Source organism: Meriones unguiculatus, chromosome 10 (genome assembly GCF_030254825.1).
Source record: "Meriones unguiculatus strain TT.TT164.6M chromosome 10, Bangor_MerUng_6.1, whole genome shotgun sequence".
NCBI classification, from domain to species: domain Eukaryota; kingdom Metazoa; phylum Chordata; class Mammalia; order Rodentia; family Muridae; genus Meriones; species Meriones unguiculatus.
Genome location: NC_083358.1, coordinates 63,837,279 through 63,861,094, shown reverse-complemented (window position 1 = coordinate 63,861,094; position 23,816 = coordinate 63,837,279). Strand labels below are relative to the sequence as shown.

The window sequence follows — 23,816 nt, the reverse complement described above, 5'->3', positions numbered from 1 at the left end:
GATTAAGATAAGGTCTGGGAAACCTGGGAAGTAAATTCTCAGGACCATTGTCTGACTAGAGGCAGGGATTCCAAAATGTGGGATGATTTCACGGAGGAGGAAATCGGAAACTGAGCAGCTGGGAATGCCTCCACCTACCGGAGACTACCTCCACCAATACCAGGAGGTACCGGACATGTCTGACTGTTGGCATGTGGGCTGCAGGTAGATCTTAATAAAGTTAGGCATGGATTGGCTCTTAGGATGAAAGAGCTAGTGAAGACAGGACAGGATTTGACGAGTGCGTTGACCTACTTAACTCTGTCTTCTGCCAGAGCCAGGTGTTTCCTACCCCACGACAGCGCCGAAGCAGCTGTTGCTCTCTAATCTACCCTCTCAGACTGCGTCAAGCTGCACCTGCACTTTTTCCTGTCAGCCACAGATGTTCTCACAGACCCTGGACAGCATCAAAAGACCCTGTTCTTCCTGGACTTGGCCAACATTTGAGCCCTTTGACCTCCCTACAGCCGCCCTAGTGTCAGCAGGAAGTAGCTAAAGATAATTGCTTTCTTTGCCCCTTATCCACTGATTATCAACAAAAGCTGGAATTGTGTGCTTCAGGCCCAGGACAAACAGCTCCAGGCTCTCCCAACATTACTCAGTCCCTAACTACTGGCAAACTCCATCCTCTACCCTGAACTTTCCAGGGCAGGGACTTCCTCTTCTCCTCACCTTGTAATCTGGATATTTTAGTGCTCTTACTTTTTTTTCTCTCTCACACCCTCTTATGTGGTGACCAAGAGCTGCTTCCAGTGAACCTACATTTATGTACTTTAACTTGCCTTACATGAGAAGCACTCCATTGTCCTCATTCCTGCCTTGCCACCCCTCCCTAGATCCTCATTTTTTTTTTTTTAATTAAAAAGGGAGGAATATACTTGAGCATCTTTGGGGTATATGCCTAGGAGTAGTGTAGCTGGATCTTGGGGAAGCACTATTCCTAATTGTCTGAGAAAACACCAGATTGATTTTCATAGTGGTTGTACAAGTTTACATTCCCACCAGCAATGGAGGAGGGTCCCCCTTTCTCCACAGCTTCTCCAGCATGTGTTCGCACTCGAGTTTTTGATCTTAGCCATTCTGATGGGTGTAAGGTGAAATCTCAGGGTCGTTTTGATTTGCATCTCCCTGATGGTTAAGGACGTTGAGCATTTCTTTAAGTATTTCCCTGCCATTATATATTCATCTACAGAGAATTCTCTGTTTAGTTCTGTACCCCATTTTTTAATTGGATTGCTTGATTTGTTGCTTTTTAACTTCTTTAGTTTTTTTATAAATTAGCAGCTTTATTCATAATAGCCAGAACCTGGAAACAACCCAGATGTCCATCAACGGAGGAACGGATACAGAAGTTGTGGTACTTTTACACAATGGAATACTACTCAGCAATTAAAAACAAGGAAATCATGAAATTTGCAGGCAAATGGTGGGATCTAGAAAAGATCATCCTGAGTGAAGTATCCCAGAAGCAGAAAGACACACATGGTATATACTCAGTTATAAGTGGATATCAGACCTATAAGATAGGATAAACATACTAAAACCTGTACACGTAAAGAAAATAAACAAGGAGGAGGTCCCTGGGTAAGATGATCAATCCTCACTTAGAAAGACAAATGGGATGGACATTGGAAGTAGGAGAAAAAAAGTAACAGGACAGGAGCCTACCACAGAGGGCCTCTGAAAGACTCTACATAGCAGTGCATTAAAGCAGATGCTGAGACTCACAACCAAACTTTAGGCAGAGTGCAGGGAATCATATGAAAGAAGAGGGAGTTAGTATGACCTGGAGAGGACAGGAGCTCCACAAGGACCAAACATATCTGGGCACAGGGGTCTTTTCTGAGACTGTATCTCTAACCAAGGACCATGCATGGGTATAACCTAGAACCCCTGCTCAGATGTAGCCCATGGCAGCTCAGTATCAAGTGGGTTCTGTAGTTAGGGGAACAGGGACTGTCTCTGACATGAACTCAATAGCTGGCTCTTTGACACCCCCCCCCAAAGAAGGAGGAGCCTTACTAGGCCACAAAGGAGGACATTGCTGCCAATCCTGAAGAGACCTGATAAGCTAGGGTCAGATGGAAGAGGAGGAGGACTTCCCCTATCAGTGGACTTAGGGAGGGGCAGGGAGGAGGTGAGAGAGGGCAGGTGAGATTGGGAGGGAATGAGGGAGGGGGTTCTGGTTGGGATACAAAGTAAATAAACTGTAACTCATATAAAAATATAAAGTTTTAATTTAAAAAAACGGAGGAATGTTATGTTGTGCAGGCAATCCACTGGCCTGCCTTTAGGGTCTTGACAATGTCCTGTGTCAGTACTTGTATCCTATGACATCATCTGGAACAGGAAGTTAGTGGCTGGTCTGCCACTCCCCCTCTCTCTCTTTTCCTCGCTTGTTCTCCTGCTCCTCTACTGCTCTCTCCTCTTTGTCTGTTGGGGTACTCCTCCTCCCATCTCTGTCTCTCTGTCTCTATTCTCCACCCCACCCTCATGGCTCACTCAGGACCTAACTCTCTTCTGCTTCCCTTCCCTCCAATAAACTCTTTCATATAATATCTGTTGTGTGCATCATTTTAAAAATAACACTCCCAGTGATGAGGACATTGGCTCTGCATCTAGCCATTCAGAATAAAAGCACTACAAAGAAAAATGTCACAGTTATTTGTCTCATCACTCCCATGGAATACAGAAACACAAAGATACTTTCTGTATAATTATGGTGTTCATGGTGGCCCCAAACCCAGGGCTTTGGAAGAGAACTTCTGATGATACATTAGCTTATAGGATAACAGCAGATGGTAGAGCTTTTCCGCAATATACTTCTGAGTGCATGCTGTATCATGTGTGCTCATAGAAATGCTTCAACACTTGCACCCAGGAAATTAAGAATCTGGCCTATTGTCTGATTTGTGTTAGGTCTGATGGAAGGCTTTAAGCGCCAGTCAGTGGGTAGATGGGTATGAAGGTTAATTAGATGTCTTCAGAACTACAAAGCACAGTTGTGAACACTGTTCACAGCCACAGTGCCAGTGGCTTGTCAATGCCAAGGCCATCGCCAGCCTGCTGGGGCACAGTCCAGAGACTCAGAGGTTTATGGCCAACAGTGGCTCTGCTCAGTGTCTGAGAGATGTTATTTACACTCAGTAGTTTATGGACAGGGCTCTGACTCACTTGTTTCTAAGGAAACATAATACAAAGACCGGGAAACTGGCCCCTTTAAACTTAGAGACAAAAAAAAAAATCCTTTTCGTTTACCCTTATGTTCCACATGACTGACAAATATTCAAGTGGTGCCAAAATTGTTTGGAGATTATGTATAATGTCCACAGATTCTTCTAGTGTGGAAGGCAAACACACAAGCCAATCAGCTGATTTCCCAACATTTGATATATTTAAAGAAACTCAGATTCACTTTCACTTTCAGTGATTCTCTCGCTCTCTCTCTCTCTCTCTCTCTCTCTCCCTCTCTGTGTGTCTTCCCCCTCTCCATCCCTCCTCTCTCTCTGTTTCTTCTAACCCTAACATTTTTTCTTTCCATCTTTATTCTTTAACAGTATAGAGAAATGGTTTTTAAATGAATTCGTGTCTGTCTCTGAATTGCCCAATCTTTTGGTATCATTGTGCAATCAGTGGAGCTGGCAACTTCGCAAAACAAACACTAATGGACAAAAAAAGGACAGAAACGTAACAGGGAGCGATTTCAAAACCATGCCCTCTTCAGTCAGTGCATTACGTTCGAATTTTAAACACAAAAAACTGTGGAGTAAAACTGCATCATTTATCAATCTCTGCTTGAGAAATCTCCCAGGCCTTCCCATTAGCACACCCTTCACTCTGAGTAATTTCCCTGGTGCTGCTTTACTTTCACTTTCACCTTCCTAAACATTGCTCTTTTGTTGAGCAAACTCCTCCTAAATTCTCAGGAAACTCTCAACGTCTAGGTTCCTGCTGGTACTTACCACAGCGCCTGAGAGAGGGGACAGAGCTCTCAGCACCCAGACTGCTGCAAAGCTCACAGGCATTCAGCGTTTCACACAGGAGCTCTCCTCACCACACTAAAGGCTTTTGCTTCAGGTAAGACTACAGGGGTGCAGAAGGGTTTTGCCAGACTGCTGGTTTATCCTAAAAAAGACTTGGTCAAGGATAGCTGAAACTGAGACAGCCATGGGTGGGACAGCAGGTTACATGAAATCCAGCGCTGGTTTACAGAGGCAGCATTGGCCCTTAGTGACCCTGTCCCTGGTTCGGCATAAAGGAGAGTTCACAGAGAGGGCATGAGGTTTTAAGGTTGGTATTGCTTTCTTGGCATTAGTTTAAATCATCTTTATTGGCTAATGAAACTCAGACAAAATCCCTCTACTTGTTGCCGGTGTCTTCTTATTGCTAAGTTAGGCTGCTTGGAATCTGTAAAAGGGGACAATTCTCCCACTGATAATTTAGGGAGCCATAAAATCTTTGTGTATACTATTTTGAATACACATTTCCGTCACCCTCACCATCCCCAACTCTATCCTATTGCTAATTTCATGTCCTCATTGAATCAGGTTATTGCAGCTCATTTGAGCATGGGCATAAGGGCCACCTACTGGAGGCTGGGTAGTTTACCATGAGACATATAACTGAATAAAACCAGCCTCCCCCCCCCGCCCCATCCCACCCCTAGCAGCCATTAATTGCCAATAGCTCCAGAGCTGTGCGTGGGGCTTCCTGATCCTCTCCCCTCTATAGCCGAATTTTGAAGCTGGAGTTTATGCAGGTTTTCTTTTTTCCTTCTTTTTGTTTTGTTTGGTGTCAGTTTCTCTGTGTAGCCTTGGCCACGTTGGAACTCACCCTATAGACCTGGATGACCCTGAACTCAGAGAGCCTCCTGCCCCTGCCTCCCAAATGCTGGTATTAAAGGTGTGCACCACCAAGCACCCAGCTTTAGGCAGGTTTTCTATAGGAGCCACAGCAGCTCTGACTTCGTGAGTTCAAAGACCCTCTCACGTTCCAGAAGATAATGTTTCACTTCGACACAATGACTGTGCTGCGGGTGATATTTCTGGCATAAATCCTACAGTGCACCAAACTGAACCAAAGCTTTGGGAGGAGTACTCAACTCCGGAGCAACACAGGACAAGCATGGTTCTGGAAGAATCTGCCAGCCAAACACGGGTCCAGCCAAAGGAGCCTCAGTAAACAAGTCAGGCCATAACACAAGCAGTGATCACAGAGGAAAGACGGCACACAGAATGAAAAAAATACTTAGCAGGTTTCACTGAGGCAACCAACTGAGTGAGTGAAAGTAGGAGCAATACCCCTGCTTGCTGAAGACTCCAGTTAATACGTACATGGCCTGATAAGAGCAGACAGTCATCTGTAGGGAAATGTTGGAGTGGTTAGTTTTTAACCTTGAATTATTCGTAGATTCATAGATGCTGAAAGCTGTGGCCAAAGCCCACGGGGGGGGGGGGGGAGGTTTGAGAAAGTTACATGTGTTGGGTTTTAAAAGTATCTCTCCAAATGGCAACTTTAAAATTTTCTCCTTGTTTTTGTTTCGACCTTTAAAATAAAAATATTTTAACTAGTGTACAATGTAATGGGCAGCATTAGGGCATTTTTACCCATGTATGTTATTGTGTCTCGTCCATATTTGCCTACTCAGTATACCCTATTTGTCCTTACCCCAATTTTCCCTGGTCCTTTTCCTCACCCCAAAAAGTTTCTCCTCTCTCTCTCTCTCTCTCCCTCCTCTCTCTCTCTCTCTCTCTCTCTCTCTCTCTCTCTCTCTCTCTCTGTGTGTGTGTGTGTGTATCCAGGAGTGTGGTATCTGGTCATTTGGTAGTTCTGTAGTCCTCCACATTGCTTTCCACCATGGCTGCACCAGTTTGCATTCCCACCAGCAATGCATAAGGTTCTCTCTCCCACGTCCTTGGAGGACTTTTTCCTTGTTATCTTAGTGCTAGCCACTCTCAGTGGAGTGAGATGCAACCTCAGTGCATTTTTCCCTTGTATGTCCCTGTTGACTAAAATCCTAGACATTTTTTTCCAAATATTTGTTTGCTGTTCAAGTGGTGATTATAATTATAAAGCAGTAAACAGTTCTTGGCAGGTAACCCCTTAATCAACAGGCCACATTCAAAAGAGTATTATCAGAGGAAGTAATGCCCGAATTATCAATCCTTTGCTTTGATCAGTGAAGATTACAGAATAACAGTTCTGTGGCCTTTTGCCCAGTACATATCAATAGAATTTCAAACTAATATTAAGATAACAACTAAAAAAAAATCTAACTGAAGTCTACGCTACAAAATAACTGCTACATACTCATCTAAGATATAAACTAATGAAGGATAAAGAAAGAATAAAGATCTAATGAAGATGAGAGGAAGCTGCAGAGACATGAAGATCAGTGAGGGATCCCAGATTAGATCTTGAAGCAAAAAGGGACATTAGCAAAAATCTGATATAAGAAAAAAAGGAGGTGCAAGCCATGCAGCCTCATTAGGGGTGTTGTAGAAATGTTGCAAGCCCAGTCAGCCACTACACTCACAGTATGTGGGTACCAGGGTTGGACAAAGCTGGGGAAATGGTACATGCAGCCTTTTAAAGCCAGTACATAACTTTCCTGGTTATCTATGAACTTCAAACTAGTTGTATTCAAATAGAAGTAGTAGACCAACCTACAGGACAGCCATACAAGGCCTCAGAATTCTTAGAAGTATACAAGGAACACATTTCAGAGAAGGAAAATTTTAGTGTATAATATTTATGTCTTCTGACTGACTAGAAAGTGTGGTCTGACTTATCTTCTCCTTAGAGACAAAAGAAGGCCTGAAGATGGCCTCAGAGATCCACATGGTGGAACCCATGTGCCTCATTGAGAACACTGAGGCTCAGCTAGTGGTCAACCAGGAGGCTCTGAAGATCCTGAAAGCCATCAAGCAGCCTGTGGTGGTGGTGGCGATCGTGGGCCTCTACCGCACAGGAAAATCATACTTGATGAACAAGCTGGCTGGGAAGAAAACAGGTGAGTGACACCAACAAAACTGCTCAGGCTCTTCTGATCACTCGTGTAGCCAGCATCCTGAAAGCAAATGTGAGGAAAGAATGCCAGAGAGGGGAGGAAATATGAAAGGATAACGTCTACCCACCAGCAGAGTTTCTCCTTGTTGAATCATCCTCTACTCCCTGGCTTTTTAAACAGTGCCTTTATTTTCCAATTTGCAGGTGTAGGTGTGTTTTAGAGAAAGAACTAATACATTCACTGAGAAAGCTAACTTCCTCCGGTTTTGTTTGGGGGGTTGTTGTTGTTGTTATAGACAGGGTTTCTCTGTGTAGTCCTGGCTGTCCTAGAACTTGCTCTGTAGACCAGGCTGGTCTCTAACTCAGAGATCTTCCTGCCTCTGTTCCTGAGTGCTGGGATTAAAGGCACATGCCACTACTGTCTGGCTAACTTCCTTAATGATGAATTATAAAACATTTACTAGACTGTCCACATAGGAGGAGCAAGTGTCTAGCTCTAAGATCAGCATTAGATATTACAAGTGCCCTATTTCTAGGCTAGTAATTAAAATTGATACTTGAAGTTGTTCTACTTTCTTTTGTTTTTGCAGATGTTTATTTTTTTATTTTGTAATTTATTCACTTTACATCCTGATTGTCACCCCCTCCCTGCTCTTCTCCCAGAATCGTAACTATGTTAATTTTCAACTCAATATCAAGAAGCACCATTATTTGCTTCCTTCCCATCCAATGCCCATTCTATTTTGCAGGCTTTTCTCTGGGTTCCACAGTGCAATCTCATACCAAGGGGATCTGGATGTGGTGTGTGCCTCATCCTAAGAAGGCAGGGCAAACCTTAGTTCTGCTGGACACTGAGGGCCTTGAAGATGTTGAGAAGGTAAAAAAACAAAAAGCCTTTCAGATTTTATTTGAGGCTTGTCAACAGTTCAACTTGCAATATCCATCTCACTCCTGGATTTATGATTCTGAATAATTAGGGGAATGTGCTGCTCTTCAAGTTTGTCTAAGAGGAGTCAAAGACTAGTGGATCAGCCTTTAAATAATAGCTAACAATATTTTGGTCATTTTTTCTTTCACATCAAAATAGAATATTTTGTTTGAAACTGCTAATGACAACCTGAAGGTGCCTATACCTATGAGAAACATGTCTGACTCTTCAATGCGGGACCATGATGAAAATACAATGTTTCAAATTCTCAGAGAATTACCAAAGTATGTTTGAAAAGAATGGTCAATTGCACAAAGGACTCTTAGTAAGGATGGCAATGCAAGATCTGCCACAACATCTTTGTCTTTGTTCACGGAGAATCATGTGTTACTTCTCTGCCCAAACAAAACGCTTATTAAAGGACCTCACTTTAACTAGAGCTAAACTGTCCCATACCATAACATGCCAGTTTAGACTTTTAGTGTATAATATTTAGTCAACATTATGACTTTTAAGTGTGAATGTCCTTCATGCTGTCATACACATGGGTGTACACTGTCTTATTTGAATTATAGAGCATGGATTGAACATTCATAGAATCATTGTACAGGCAGAAAATTATTATGTAGTAGAAATGACTTACCCTTGTCATAGCTAATGGGAGACAGACAAAGGCTCATCTTCACCTACCTGAGTTGATGGACAGTCTCTTAGTCACTCTTTTTCACTCACCTGTAGGGAGACAACCAGAATGACTGCTGGATCTTTGCGTTGGCAGTCCTCCTCAGCAGCACCTTCATCTACAACAGCATAGGAACCATCAACCAGCAGGCCATGGACCAGCTGCAGTATCCTTTTGGCGTTATCTAGAACTGTCCTAAACCTAGAAAGAATACCTTCATTGTATTGTCAGGTAGACAGGAGGGCAAGGACCTCAGCATTTTTAAGTCTCTCGTTAACAAATCCCCCGACACAATTCATGTGACTTCGCCTCACTTTGCTCTAGAACTTCCTACATCACACACCGCCATACACGCAGTGACACGCTGCTGGGAACCTCCCTATCTGTCTCACTAGCCTGCATTTGTCCAAATCCTCAACATGCTGTAGAACCCATGTTCTCAAAGATCATGGAGATCGTTATCCTTACCTATTAGTTATAGCCCGACTCCTCACTGCATGCTGTAGGTAATATTTATCGTGCAATATCACCAAGGGATCTGAGATGGCCACTGCTTTTCAGCCTGTACCCCCAGTGTCAGTATGCGATATTTCTCCAATCTGCAGCTCCCAGTCACTTTTTCATCCTTCTGCCATTGGAAAGATGTAGTGCCCTCAGACCATAACCACCTTTCTCTGCAAGCCTATAGGCCACACAGCCTTGGTTTGCTGAAGATCTTAACTGCTGCTCTTAGGAGACTGGTAGCAAACAGACACTGTTTTCCACTATTCTCTCCTAGTTTTTCCTCTTGGTATCATTTTCCTCTGCCTTCCTATTTACCCGCCCGAGTTGCTGTCAATGCCACCAGCCTATCCATAAACTTAACTTGAGGTGTCACCCTGTGCTCTCTTTGACATCACTGTGCTCAGTAAGAAGTCACATCATCTGTTCTGCCGGCAGCATTTCAAGTCCTTTCTCTTCTGAACGACTTGGTTCTTGCATCTAGAACTTCGTCATTTCCTAATATTCCATTCTCCTCTCTGGCTAACTGTTTGGTTTCTGTGGACTCTGAACATCACAGCTCATTGGTTACCCACTTTCCTTCATTCTCTACTCTCATGCAGTATCATCAGGCAAAGGGCTTCTATGCACCTGTATTTCAGTCATGACCAATTTTCTGTTTAAAACTGTGAGAGGATTCAATTTTTTCCATCTTCATATAGATCTTTAAGAGATGATTTGATCTCAAAATTTACAAAACAGTTTTCTCACCTTTCCTATGATACTAAATCCCACATGTTCCACAAAGTTGCTCTGATCAAAACCTTAGCAATCATTTTGATCCTTTCTCTCCCATCCTAGAAAGTATTAGCTCACAAATGTTTTAAACTCCATCTGCAAAGCTATTTTCCTAGACCAACCTCCCTATTGTGTCTAGTCTAAGCTTTCTTTGTTCTGGCTCAATGACCAAACACTCTTCCATGAAAGTCTTGACACTTGGAACCCCAGAAATGTGATCACTTAAAAAATTACTTAACATATCTTCTACCATCTCTACAATCGAAGTCCACTTCTGGCTTTCCACTTAGCAGAAAACAAACTGGAAACTTCCTGCTTTGGCCTTCAGGACTGACATTCCCTGGTACTGGCTTCTTTAGCACTTGTCCACACCCATGTCAGATGCAGTCATGTTTTTCAGGGGTTTTCTGACAACTATCTGGAATGTTCTCCAAATACACCTTTCCAAGGTTTCATTTGATTAATATTGTGTGTGTATGTGTTGGTGCAAACGAGCTGCTTGCTGAGACCAGAGGTGTCATATTTCCTGAAGCTTGAATTTCACCAGATTGTAAGCCACTGGATCTGGGTGCTGAGAACTGAACCTGGGTCCTCTGCAGAAACATCAGCTTCTTCTAGCCCCGGAACCATATCTCCAGCTTCGCTACTGGGGCTTTCATGGATGGCTCTTCTAACTTTTTTAGATTTCTGCTGACCAAGGACTTCACAAAGCATATGATAGTCTCTGAGAAACTAGACATACATAGTTATTCTCTAGCCTTTAGGCTAAAGCCTTTTTCTTCATCAAATGGTAGCAAATATCTGAGATGTTAAAATAATTCACTTATTGTTTTTGTCTCCAAGTGTCACAATGAAAGCTCAATATTTTTTCCTTGGAACTGACTCATTCATAGTAGAGGCTCAATAGATTGGTGAATGATTGAATTCTGTGAATGAGCAATGTCTTGGTTTTCTCTCTGTTGCTGGGATGAACATTATGACCCAAAGCAACTTGGAGATGAAAGGGTTTGCTCGGTTTACAGGTTACAATCTGTCATCAAGGAAGCCAAGACACAGAATCTAGAGAAACCTCAGAGAACGTTGCCCTTTTGGCTTGCTTCATAGGCTTGCTCAGCTACTTTTCTTATACAGCCAGGGGCCACCTGCCCAGGGTTGGCACTGCACACTGTGGGCCAAGCCTTCCCACATCAATTAGCAATTGAGAAAAACGTCCCGTGGAAATGTCCCCAGGCCTGGCTGATAGAGCTAATTTCTCAGTTGATAAATTTAATCAGCTGAGGTGATTACTCTTCTGAGGTGTCTCCAGTTATGGAAAACTGACAAAAACTAACCAACACAGCTAAACGAACAAGCATGCATTAATTTGGGGCAGGCACTGGCGGGATATTTATCATAAGACAATAATTTTGTTTTTAGAGTTTTCTTAATTTAACGTCTCAGCTACGTGACAGAGCTGACTGATCTAATCAAATCAAAGTCATCACCTGAGCAGGGTGGCGTAGATGACTCTGCTGACTTTGTGGGCTTCTTTCCAGTCTTTGTGTGGGCTCTAAGAGATTTCTCCCTGGAGCTGGAAGCTAATGGAAGACCTATCACTGCTGATGAGTACCTGGAGAATTCGCTGACCCTGAAAAAAGGTACCTGGGCTTGGTGGACTGTTCTGATACAAAGGGAAAATAATTTCATAAATGTCATTTCTACCCAGTTGATTTTGTATCTGTGTGACCCTGACTGCTGTTATAGGAAATGAAAGCACAGCTTAGCTGAATCTCTTGAATTCCACTGAAATTTTATAAGCTACATCTGCTTAGAGAAAGGGTGTTTTCTTTTAATTTTAGTGTCACTGGTTCTGTATTAGGTGCATTTCAACTTGTATAGTTATGGGGTTGGAAGTGTCATATATGGAAATTATTCATATGAACTTTATTGCATCTAATTTTCATTCTTGCAGGAGATGATAAGAAAACTAAAAGCTTTAATGAGCCTCGACTGTGCATCAGGAAGTTCTTCCCAAAGAGGAAGTGCTTTGTCTTTGACAGGCCCGCTCCGAGGAAATACCTTTCCAAACTCGAGACGATGAGGGAGGAGGACCTGAGTGGCGAATTTGTAGAACAAATTGCAGAATTCACTTCATACATCTTCAGCTATTCCAATGTCAAGAGTCTGTCTGGTGGCGTCATAGTCAATGGGCCACGTAAGTCCTTCTTTTTACTTCTTACCTTGGCTTCTCTTCTTTCCAATATAGGAGATACTAAGGCAGCCACATCCAACCAGACCAAACACCATTAGCTGATGTCATTGAAAATGTAGTGCATGCAACACAGGTGGAATTTACTTGGGAACTAAAGCCGTTTCTCATCATCTCATATCGGTAATAGCAAAAGGGAAAATAACTAGAATCTAATTCAACCCTGAGAGCATTTTCCCCTCACTCGTGGTTACCACTTATATAAAGGATTACTTAAAAGTCAGGAAAAATGAAATATGACACTTATGGAGATTGTTACTATGGGCTACAATGTTCATGTACAAACAAAATATTTAATAATGACTTTAAAGAGCCAATTATTGAGTATAGTAAAGGGTTAAGAGATGTGTTTTTGGGAGCTGAGATGGCTCAGTGGTTAAGAGCACTGACTGTTCTTCCAGAGGATCTGGGTTCAATTCCCTAGCACCCACGTGGCAGCTCACAACTATCTATAACTCCAAGATCTGACACATAGACAGACAAAATACTAATGCACATAAAATAAAAATAAATTATTTTTAAAAACAGATGTGTTTTCCATCCTCCTTCCAGTATAACAAAACCAAAAGACACTTTAAATGGAAACAAAAACGTAAAATTCATAGTGATAAATAATAATTGACATAATTAATGAGAAGTAAGGAGCTGCAACAGGGGAGTCAGAGGTCTAGGTAAGTGGAACATAAGCTCTTGGGGACACAGAGAACACTGTTTTTTGTTGTTGTTTTGTTTGTTTGTTTTTAAAGCTGATGAGTAAGGTGAGAAGTTGGAAATGGGTAGGAGTTACCCAGAATGCCAGAAGGTAATACCTGATGTACTAATGTAACCAAAGAAGGCCAAAAGCAGGGTGCAACTTTCCAACTTTAAGAAAGTGAGAGTCAGGCGACTGAGAGAATAGGGTGGAAGAAAGATTCCTCTCCCCCCCCTTCCCCCGTTGAAGAAGTGTGGAGTGATGATGTCCTGAAAGGGCAGGAACACAATGGAAGGAGAGTATAGTTGGTGCTAAGCTCTATGGGGGATTCGCCAGGCAGGGATTCTGGGGAACAATGTAAAGTTTTCTTGTTTACATGCATAACTCTCTTGAGTGTGCTGCATACAGCACATTGTGGTGGTACAAAGGGGCAGGACAGATTCCTGGACTGTGATGCTTTTAATCAATCAGCAAAATTTGGAGCAAACCTAGATGATCTGCTCACCTGCTTACAGCTTTGTAAGAGAGTGTCTCGGTGGATCCTATATACAGGTTAGAGGCAGGATTAGAAGGACGCAGCATTTAAGAAACCACCACAACAAAACCAGAAGAAATAGCAAAGCTATCACTTTGGCTTTAAAAAATTAATTAAGAATGAAAGGAAAGACTAGTAGTGGGAGAGAAGGAATAAGGGGAGTAAAGGAACCAGACTTAATATCCTCCACCAATGCTGGAAACCCACTTAGTGCAGCATCTGTCTTTTGTTGCAGTAAATGAAAATGGGTGTTGGGCTATATATTGTTTATTATTTACCCTGTAATGATCACGGCATTATTATTTAACCTGCTATCACAATTAATAAGACATATACACCTGTTAAATAGCAGATCTTGAGGGCTAGTAATTAGCATCAAAATATAAGCATCAGACTAACCTCCAATAGTCTTTGGAACAAATGAAGGAGAGCAACGACAACAAAATGATTTAGTATCCTCTGGATCTAAGGTTAATAAATTATTATTTTGCTATTCTTTCTCAGAGAATCTTAAAACTATAGAGTGCTCTCTCTACCAACCAACAGCCATTTTCTTAACTTTTTTGGGTTTTTTGTAGGTCTACAGAGCCTGGTGCTGACCTATGTCAATGCCATCAGCAGTGGAGAACTACCCTGCATGGAGAATGCTGTCCTGACTTTGGCCCAGATAGAGAACTCAGCTGCTGTGCAAAAGGCCATTGCCTACTATGAAGAAAAGATGACTCAGAAGGTCCAGCTGCCCACGGAAACCCTCCAGGAGCTGCTAGAACTGCACAGGCCCATTGAGAGTGAGGCCATTGAGGTCTTCATGCAGAATTCTTTCAAGGATGTAGACCAAAAGTTCCAGAGGGAATTAGGGGTAGGTGTGCTACACAAAATCATAAAACAGAGAAAAGGAAGGACCCTTTTTGGGATGAGTGTTGTCCTTAGTCTCCAAGGTAGTAACAGTCAGTGACACAGACAAATTTGCAGTGATTATTGAAAGTTTACATTCTGTTGGAAACTATGTTCTCAGCCATTGAGGGAATTTCACAATTGCATTTACAAAGGATCATTACATTTACTTTTTATAATATATTTTTTATTCTTTGAGAATTTTGAATATAATGTATTTTTGTCATTTTGATCCTAATGTAGTTTTTATTGCTCAGAAATACATTGTTTTTGTGTTTCCCATTGGTAATGAGAAATCAATCATAAGAATTTTTACAAATGTTTTGCCATTTAATGAGGGGCAATGCTTCTTTGGATTTCCAAGGCGGGATTTTACCAAGGCTTCATTCAGAGGCTCTGGTGAAACAGGAGAGTCAATGTCAACAGGAAATTGATTACTCTCCAACCTAAAGGAGATAAAATAGTTGATTGATTAGTTACTTGCTTGATGTCAAAAGGAGAGGTAGCTGTCCTATTTTGCTTTCCAAACCCTAAAGTGCTCATCCTTTCATCTTCAGGACTTTCATTGGTGGTTGTGTGGTGAGAAATAGTCCTTTATCACAGAGCCTTGCACAGTCAGTTACCCTTTCCTGAGTAATTCTGCAGAGCCCTGGACTTAGTTCTCTGTGTCCACTCACACAGTCTGACAAAAGACCTCTGAGACTGGTATTGTTACTCCATCCTTATAGACAAGGAAACCTTAGTCCACTAATGACGACGAGGCCACGAAGTCACAAAGAAGTGAGTGCAGGAAGTCCACACAGGCCTGCCTAGCTCTAATTTTTATAATCTAAAATATTCCCTCAATTAGAAACTTGAGTAGATAAAGGCTTCTCTTTTGAGAAGCAATACCTGTGCTCTAAGAATATCTCTGAAGCAGGAAAACAGGGAGACAGACCTTTAGGAAATCAGATTTGAAGTGTCAGTTTCTGTAGCCAGCACCTTCTTCAGGGAGAGTCTCACACGACGCTGAAGAGTGTGGCCCCGTTTAGACATTGTCCAGCAGTCTGTTGTGTTATCTTTCTCATCTCTGCCATGTGTGTGGGTTTGTCCTTCCCCAGAACCTGATAGTAGCAAAGCGAGATGCCTTTGTTCAGAAGAACATAGACGTGTCATCCGCTCGTTGCTCAGATTTGCTGGAGGATATTTTTGGACCTCTGGAAGAAGAAGTAAAACAGGGGACATTTTCTAGACCAGGTGGTTACTACCTCTTCCTTCAAAAGAAACAAGAGCTGGAGAAGAAGTATAACCAGGCTCCTGGAAAGGGGCTCCAGGTAAGCTGAGTAGCTGGTACCACTTGGAGGGCTTGGTAGGAGCCTCTCCCAATGGCAGAGAGAACAAGGATGTGCTGGTGGAGAGTGCCCTTGTCTTACACAGCTGGGCAGGGCGCTGACCCTGAGACAGACAGCAGATCTCTCCTTGGAAGCACAACTGGACCTCTTAGACGTGTTTGTGGAATTCATCCATTCTCTCAGCCTAGTTGCTCATCTAATTGTCTAAAATGATCTATTTGGTCATGTGTGTTGAGCACTTCTCGGATTGTTAGCAGCAAACAATTAAAAGTAATAACAGCGATAGCAGCAGTTAGCACTTAGATGGTCTCCCTGTGCTTCAGAAATTTATTCTCTAACTCTCACATCACCACATAGGCTATGCATTATTTAATTAAATTTTTATTTTTTTATTCACTTTGTATCCCAGCTGTAGTCCCCTCCCTCATCTCCTCCCCTGCCCCTCTCCAAGTCCACTGATAGGGAAAGTCTCCTCCCCTTCCATCTGACCCTAGCCTATCAGGTATCATTAGAACTGGTTACATTGTCCTCCTCTGTGTCCTGGCAAGGCTGCTACCCCTAAGGGGTGGGGGTGGTCAAAGAGCCACCCACTGAGTTCATGTCAAAGACAGTCACTGTTCCCTTACTAGGGAACCCAGTTGGATACTGAGCTGCCATGGGCTACATATGAGCAGGGATCCTAGGTTCTATCCATGAATGGTCCTTGTTTGGAGTAACAGTCTCAGAAAAGACTCCTGGGCCCAGATATTTTGCTTCTGTAAGCCATGCATTATTAATGTGCCTACAAAGAGAAACAGAAAACAAGGCAGAGTGAAATACAAGGCTCACTTAAGACCACACAGTCAATGAGCAGCAAAACTTGAATGCAACTCCAGAAAGCATCATCTATGTCCATTAGGTCTCGACTACTCTACACTGATAATAGAGTTTGCAATTGTTTTGACTTTGTATTACTTACAAACAACAATGAGTCACGAAGAACCCAGTTCCGCGTGGTGGCTCTACAACCTATTTGTTCCTAGGCCTCTTCCTCTGTTCTCCAGTGACTACATCTCCAGGCTGCATCCATGCTCTATGGTAGCTTCTTGAAAGTCAGGCTCTACTTCAGCTTTATACCTTGAAACAAAAAGGAGGAACAAAAAGACAAAAGAATGGTGCATCAACTCCTCTTAAGATTTCTAAGACACACCATGACACTTTTCTGATTATATGTCTTTCACAAGAATTTAATCCTTTGGATATCCCAGACACTATAATTTCCTGTTTTGATATATCATACGGCAGAGGCATAGCAAATTATTCAAAGACATTAGAAGGAATGACGTGTGGCCATGTAGAAAACAGAAATTTCAAGCAAGAGCAATAGTCCTTAAGAGTAAAATGTGTATTTCAGGTGTAGCTAGAGACCTGATGTTCTGGGAGATGGTGGGCAAAGTAGAGATTAGTGAGAGATAAAGAAAATCATGATCTAGACAAGGAACATCCTGGAGGACACTAAAAAAAATGTTTATGCTCATTTGGATGAGCTATATAGTCATCTTTGAACACTGGAATAATATGACCATCCCAGAATACTGGATACTCCGGATACTCTGAGATAAATGGTTCAGAGCAGTAGTTGAAGCAGAGGCAAGTCTGGGGTTGTGAGATCTGGATGCAACAGATGACAAGCAAAAGGCTGAGGCAACATTTCTTTTTTTTTTTTTTTTTTAGGCTAAACCAAACATGATCAGCTCATAGTTATATATGAGATGTGCAAAGCAGATAAGAGATCAAAGATACCACTAGTTTAAGAGTCGTGAGATGTTAAAAGATGTGACTATGAGAGAATAGGATTTGTGGTGGAATGGTCACTAAGTCAGTTTTAGGTTGATTAAACTTAAGAAGCTATTTGAATTGCTGCATAGCTGGTAACATCAATGTCACTTAACGGACTCGTTGGTTTGTCTTCAACTTATTCTATACAACTAGGCAGAAGAGATGCTGAAAAAGTACTTACAGTCCAAGGACAATGTGGCTGAAACTCTTCTACAGGCAGATCAGTCACTCACGGAAGCAGCAAAGGCGGTTGAAGGTGAGAGCTGCTGAAGAGACTCCAGATGTCGTGAGCTCTTGACACATTTAGCAGTATTGGTCCATATGGACCATTGTGGGGAAGGAACCACAAGCATCATTCATGGTGTGCTTTAAATCTGGTACATACAGTTATCTGTTTCCTTATTAACTTGTTATTCTGTACAAAACTTTCCACAAGAGATTTTATCACAGACAGGAAAAAAGTTTAGAGGAGTCAAGAAACAAAAGCAACTCATAAAATTTAATCTTCGTATTCTTTCACTTTTCCTCCTCAGCGGAGCGGATAAAGGCTGAAGCTGCTGAAGCTACAAACAGAGAGTTAGCAGAAAAGCAAAAGGAATATGAGCTGATGATGGAGCAGAAGGAAAAGAGTTACCAGGAGCATGTGAGACAGCTGATGGAGAAGATGCAGCAGGACCAGGAACAGTTAATAGCAGAACAGGAAAGAATCATAGCTCTTAAACTTCAGGTAATTGACCAGATTATCTTAGTATGTTCCTGTGCCCCAATCAAAAAAAGTGTGTCATGGGACTGGAAACATTACAGGCATTTATTGCCCTTGCAGTGGACGGAGAACTGGTTCCCAGCACCCACACAGTGACATACAACAGTCCACAACTCCAGCTCCAGATATTGGACCCTCTCTTCTAGCCTCTGCAGGCCCAGGCACGGCACATAGATGGCACATTTACACACACCACAAGCAAAATACTCATGCACTTGAAATAATATGACTGAATCTAAAAATCAAGCAAGAAAACCAAAATGTGAGTTTAGCAGCAGGCTGAGGCAGGAGGATGACTAGTTCAGAGTCAGCCTGGGTTATGAAGTAAGACCTTCACAATGAAGACCTCTGTGATGCAGTAAATAGTTCAGACACTCTGATGCATTTTCATTCCCTCACTGCTTATCTCTAGCCCTGTCTAATGGGAAAAAGCTGTTTATGGCTGGGTGAAACCTTTTATTAGGCCAGGAATTGCTCGGTGCTGCTTGGTGCTGCTTAAGTATCTCCTACTTATTTCCATTTAATAAATCTAGACTGTTATTTTGTGTGTACGTTGTAGATAGGGACACTGAAGTTTCATGAGATGTAACTGATGTTTCATGAGGTGTTATTGATACAATAACACCTTATTTTCTCTACTGAATGGAGCCCATGAGGATTTCACTTCTGACACCCAATGTGACCTTGTCTCTAGAGGATTCCTAATGAATAATGAAAGTCCCTCGTCGTCGACATACTCAAGCACATGGATTAAATACCTGAATTGCAGTACTCTTCATTCCTCTGCAATGGTGCTGAGTTCTCCATGGTGGGCCAGACTATCCTGTGAGGACCTCAGACCCCAGCTGCTTCAATATATTTCTGTCAAAATTTTGGGCATGTTTCTAATTCCTTGATTGAACCCTGGTCCTGATTGTAGATCAAGTAGTGGCCTTCCATTTTCTTTGAGCCCATCTTTATCACTTTCATACATGTGCTTGAGAGTCCACACCACACAGCTCAGAGATGAGGCAAGAAACCAAAGGCAAACTGGTGCTGATTTTATAGAAAATGTTGTTTTATGTGAGCCAAAGGATTGTAGAATTGGACCTGAGTGTTATAGGCCACTGGTGTTTTAGGAACTGTCTAACAATATTTCTCAAACACCAACCTCCCCGCCCCCACCCGGTTTTAGTGTAACTACTGAGGGAGAGTCTGTGGGACACTGTGTGAGTTCAGCCTTCATTTTTCTTTTAGGAACAAGAACGATTTCTCAAGGAAGGATTCCAGAACGAGAGCAGGAAACTTCAGCAAGAGATTAACAGCATCAAGCATAAGCAAGGAGGTGGAAAATGTACCATACTCTGAAGGTTCGAGACCCAAACATCTCTTCCCAGCTTCTACATCACATAATACACCGACTGAGCACCTTCAGGCTTTGACACAACTATTACTAAACTCAACTCAAAATTCCATGTAACTCCAGTCTGTGATCGCTGTAGAAGTGGAGGTCATCTATGTTTTATACCTCCTCCTGGCCTGTGTCATACCCAGACCACAAATGTTTCTCCTTTATAATCTTAAGTTTTCCTCTTTCCTACAGTATAGCTTTGGCAATCCAGAGCAGGCAGCTTTTTAACCAACTTGCAAAATGATTTCCTTTTCATCTCTCTGAAGACTCTGACGTTTTACTACAGTTCTTCAAAACCTAAACCCTATCTCCATTTTCCCTTTTAACTCCCTGCTGTGACTTTATGTCTTGAAATCTCTCAGGATAAATGTCTTGGTATAAGCTTACAGGAACACAATATTTCTGAATAAAAATTAATAGCCCACTGAAAATGTTTCAGAATGTATATTATTATTTGTAGTTCATTGAAGAAATAACAGAATCTTCTAATAAGCTAAAAAGTTATTTAATTATAACATTAGCATCCAGGCCATCTGGGATGCTAGGATACCTGCTCTGTCTATCTATTTCATTAAGAATAATGCCACCAACTAAATATAATGTTGAAGTCATGGGTCTGATCACTCCCATGAACTACAGAAGCAAGAAGCACTTTCATATGTACATTTTGCTCATATCAAACGCAGGACTGTGACAAGGCACTTTGATTAAGCATTAACTCACCTGATAACAACTGTAGGTATAAATGTTTAATTATATAGGTTTGAACGCAAGGTATCAGCACTGTGTGTGCTCATTGAAAAGGCTCAGCATCGACAGCTGAGGAATCAGAAATCCTGTCTGTCTCTCTGTTAGATCAGATGTGGGCATCAGATGCTAATCAGTAAGTAGCGCAACAGGAGAGCTGACTACTCAGCATGGAAAACCCATCTGGGAAATAGAAACCTGAGTTAATAAGCGTTCCTGAGATGACTCTCACACCAAAGTTTTCTTTTATTCAAAGTGTGTATTGTATGGCTGGTGATGCAGCTCATTAGGTAGAGTTAATCAGAATGCACAAGGTCCTGGGTTCAAGTGTTGCTTAAACCCGGTGAGGTGACACAAGCCTCTAATCTCAGCATTTGGGAGGGGAAGGTGGGACAATTGAGAGGACTAGAGACTTGCCTTAATGAAAAATAATGCAGCTTTGGTGAAATGATCTGACGTCATCATATGTTTGTGGGAACAGTGTTCTTTTGGGTTCCCTGATCCATTTTGCAAACACTGAGGAATAGAGTCCTAGTTTGCCTTGTTGCTAAGGTAGTAAAATAAAGCATATATACATATTAACTTCTTATTTATAAAATAAAGCATATGTACACACACATGCTGGAGAGCTTTCTTTTGACAAGCCTTCACTGTGTAATGAATGTGTGTCTATAATATAATGTATATATAATGAAATACCTCTTCCCATCCCATAATTACAACATAACCTCAGCTTGTAGGGTTTTGTAGCCAACCTGTAGGTGAAATTGAGGCGCCTTTCAATGCCAGTCTGGAGTGGATGCTACTTCCATTCCATGTTCATATTATTGGTGAACATAAAAAGCCTCCTTCTTCCTCTCCCCACAAAAAGCTGAATCTTTAGATTATTCTAATCTCTAGATAAACCCCACTCACCCACATTTACATATCAGAACTAGAGTCAAAATCTCTGCCTGGGCTACTCTGGGATGACGGTGGTCCGCCTTCCACTTTAGAGAGTAGCTGAAGGGCAGCTTAGTCTGCCTGTGGGTGCACTAGTAAGGGGAGCACGGGCTGTCTGTGACATGGATTCTGTTGCCTGCTTTTCCACCATGTCCTCTTGGCAGGGCTGCCTCACCATACCACAAGGGAGGAGGATGCATTCAGTCCTGATGGGACTTAATGTGCTGCAGTGGGCGGGTGGGGGAGGGGATTCCCCTTTTCTGAGGAGGAGGGAAGGGGGCATAGGAGGAAGAGGGAGAGTGAGACCAGGAAAAGAGGAGGGAAGGGGCTATGATTGGGATGTAAACGATAATAATTAAAAAAGAACGATGATGCAGGAAAAACAAAAGAAGTGGTGACTCTTTGTGAATTATAACTGATTCACATTACAGTCAGCGAAGTCCTCTATGGGGGATCCTTAGGAAATATGCCCTGGCATCCTCTAATAGTCTCATCCTCTTTTTCCTGGATCAGAGACAGTGCACTGATATTCCTCATGTCATCATTCAACATATTTTTAATTAATTAATTAATTTTTTAAATTTTAATTTAATTTTATTTTATTAATTATACTTTATTCACTTTGTATCCCCCCATAAACCCTTCCCTCCTCCCCACTCAGTCCCACCCTCCCCTCCCCACACCTCCTTCTTCCCGAATGCCCCTCCCCAAGTCCACTGATAAGGGAGGTCCTCCTCTCCTTCCTTCTGATCTTGGTCTATCAGATCTCATCAGGAGTGGCTGCATTGTCATCTTCTGTGGCCTGGAAAAGCTGCTCCCCCCTCAGGGGGAGGTGATCAAAGAGCAGGCCAATCAGTTCATGTCAGAGGCAGTCCCTCTTCCCATTACTATGGAACCCACTTGGACACTAAACTGCCATGGGTTACATCTGTGCAGGGGTTCTAGGTTATTTCCATGCCTGGTACTTGGTTGGAGTATGAGTCTCTGGGAAGACCCCTGTGTTCAAATTTTATGGTTCTGTTGCTCTCCTTATGGAGTTCCTATCCTCTTCAGATCTTACTATTTCCCATTTCTTACATAAGATTCCATGAACTCTGCCTAACAGTTGGCCATAAGTCTCAGCATCTGCATTGATAGTCTGCAGGGCAGAGCTTTTCAGAGGCCCTCTGTGGCAGGTTCCTAGGTTGTTTCCTGTTTTCTTCTTCTTCTGATGTCCATCCTCTTTGCCTTTCGGGATGTGGATTGATCATTTTAGTCAGGGTCCTCTCTCTTGATTAGTTTCTTTAGATGTACAGATTTTAGTAGGTTTATCCTATGTTATATGTCTATATGAGTGAGTATATACCGTGCGTGTCTTTCTGCTTCTGGGACAGCTCACTCAGGATGATCCTTTCCAGGTCCCACTATTTACCTGCAAATTTCATGATTTCCTTATTTTTCATTGCTGAGTAATACTCCATTGTGTAGATGTACCACAATTTCTGCATCCATTCTTCAGTTGAGGGGCATGTAATAGCCAGCTTCTGGCTATTACAAATGAGGCTCCTACAATCATGTTTGAGCAAATGTCCTTATTTTGTACTTTAGCCTTTTTTGGATATATGCCTAGAAGTGGTAGGGCTGGATTTTGAGGAAGCACTATTCCTAGTTGTCTGAGAAAGCACCAGATTGATTTCCAGAGTGGTTGTACAAGTTTACATTCCCACCAGCAGTGGAGGAGGGTTCCCCTTTTTCCACAACTTCTCCAGCATGTGTTGTCACTTGAGTTTTTCATCTCAGCCATTCAAATGGGTGTAAGGTGAAATCTCAGGGTCGTTTTGATTTGCATTTCCATAATGGCTAATGACTTTGAGCATTTCTTTAAGTGTTTCTCTGCCATTCAATATTCTTCTACAAAGAGTTCTCTGTTTAGCTCTCTTCCCCATTTTTTAATTGGATTACTTGGTTTGCTGCTTTTCAGCTTCTTTAGTCCTTTATATATACTGGATATTAGCTCTCTGTCAGATAAAGGGTTGGTGAAGATTCGTTCCAAATCTGTAAGCTGTTGTTTTGTTTTGATGATGGTGTCCTTTGCTTTACAGAAGCTTTTCAGTTTCATTAGGTCCCATTTTTGGATTGTTGCTCTTAGAGCCTGTGCTGTTGGTTTTCTGTTGAAGAAGTAGTCTCCTGTACCTATGAGTTCTAGGGTTTCCCCCACTTTTTCTTCTAACCGATTTAATGTGTCTGCTTTTATGTTGAGGTCTTTGATCCACTTGGACTTTAGTTTTGTGCAGCGTGATAAGTATGAATCGATTTGCATTTTTTTACATGTAGACATCCAGTTAGACCAGCACCATTTGTTGAAGATGCTGTCTTTTTTCCATTGAATGGTTTTGGCTTCTTTGTAAAAAATGGAGTATTCATAGGTGTGTGGGTTTATTTCTGGGAATTCTGTTTGGTTCCATTGATCCACCATTCTGTTTCTATGCCAGTACCATGCAGTTTTTATAACTGTTGCTCTATAGTACAGCTTAAGATCAGGG

The 23,816-nt window shown here is 42.1% G+C and overlaps 1 protein-coding gene across 2 annotated transcripts; it reads left to right on the top strand.

The window, feature by feature from the left end:
- The first annotated feature begins 3,923 nt into the window (after positions 1 to 3,923).
- LOC110564148 (guanylate-binding protein 2) lies at positions 3,924 to 20,036 on the top strand. Of its 2 annotated transcripts, XM_021661453.2 has the most exons (12): positions 3,924 to 4,116; positions 4,838 to 5,419; positions 6,842 to 7,051; positions 7,797 to 7,924; positions 8,714 to 8,823; positions 11,376 to 11,572; positions 11,887 to 12,129; positions 13,988 to 14,268; positions 15,404 to 15,616; positions 17,606 to 17,708; positions 17,986 to 18,179; positions 19,452 to 20,036. In XM_021661453.2, the coding sequence occupies exons 3-12, from the start codon at positions 6,862 to 6,864 to the stop codon at positions 19,560 to 19,562; spliced, it is 1,770 nt and encodes a 589-aa protein (XP_021517128.1). In that variant the 5' UTR covers positions 3,924 to 4,116; positions 4,838 to 5,419; positions 6,842 to 6,861; the 3' UTR covers positions 19,563 to 20,036. The 2 variants fall into 2 exon arrangements, with proteins under 2 accessions (XP_021517128.1, XP_060248587.1); XM_060392604.1 differs by lacking the exon at positions 4,838 to 5,419 and having other exon boundaries at positions 6,844 to 7,051.
- The last annotated feature ends 3,780 nt before the right edge of the window (positions 20,037 to 23,816 follow it).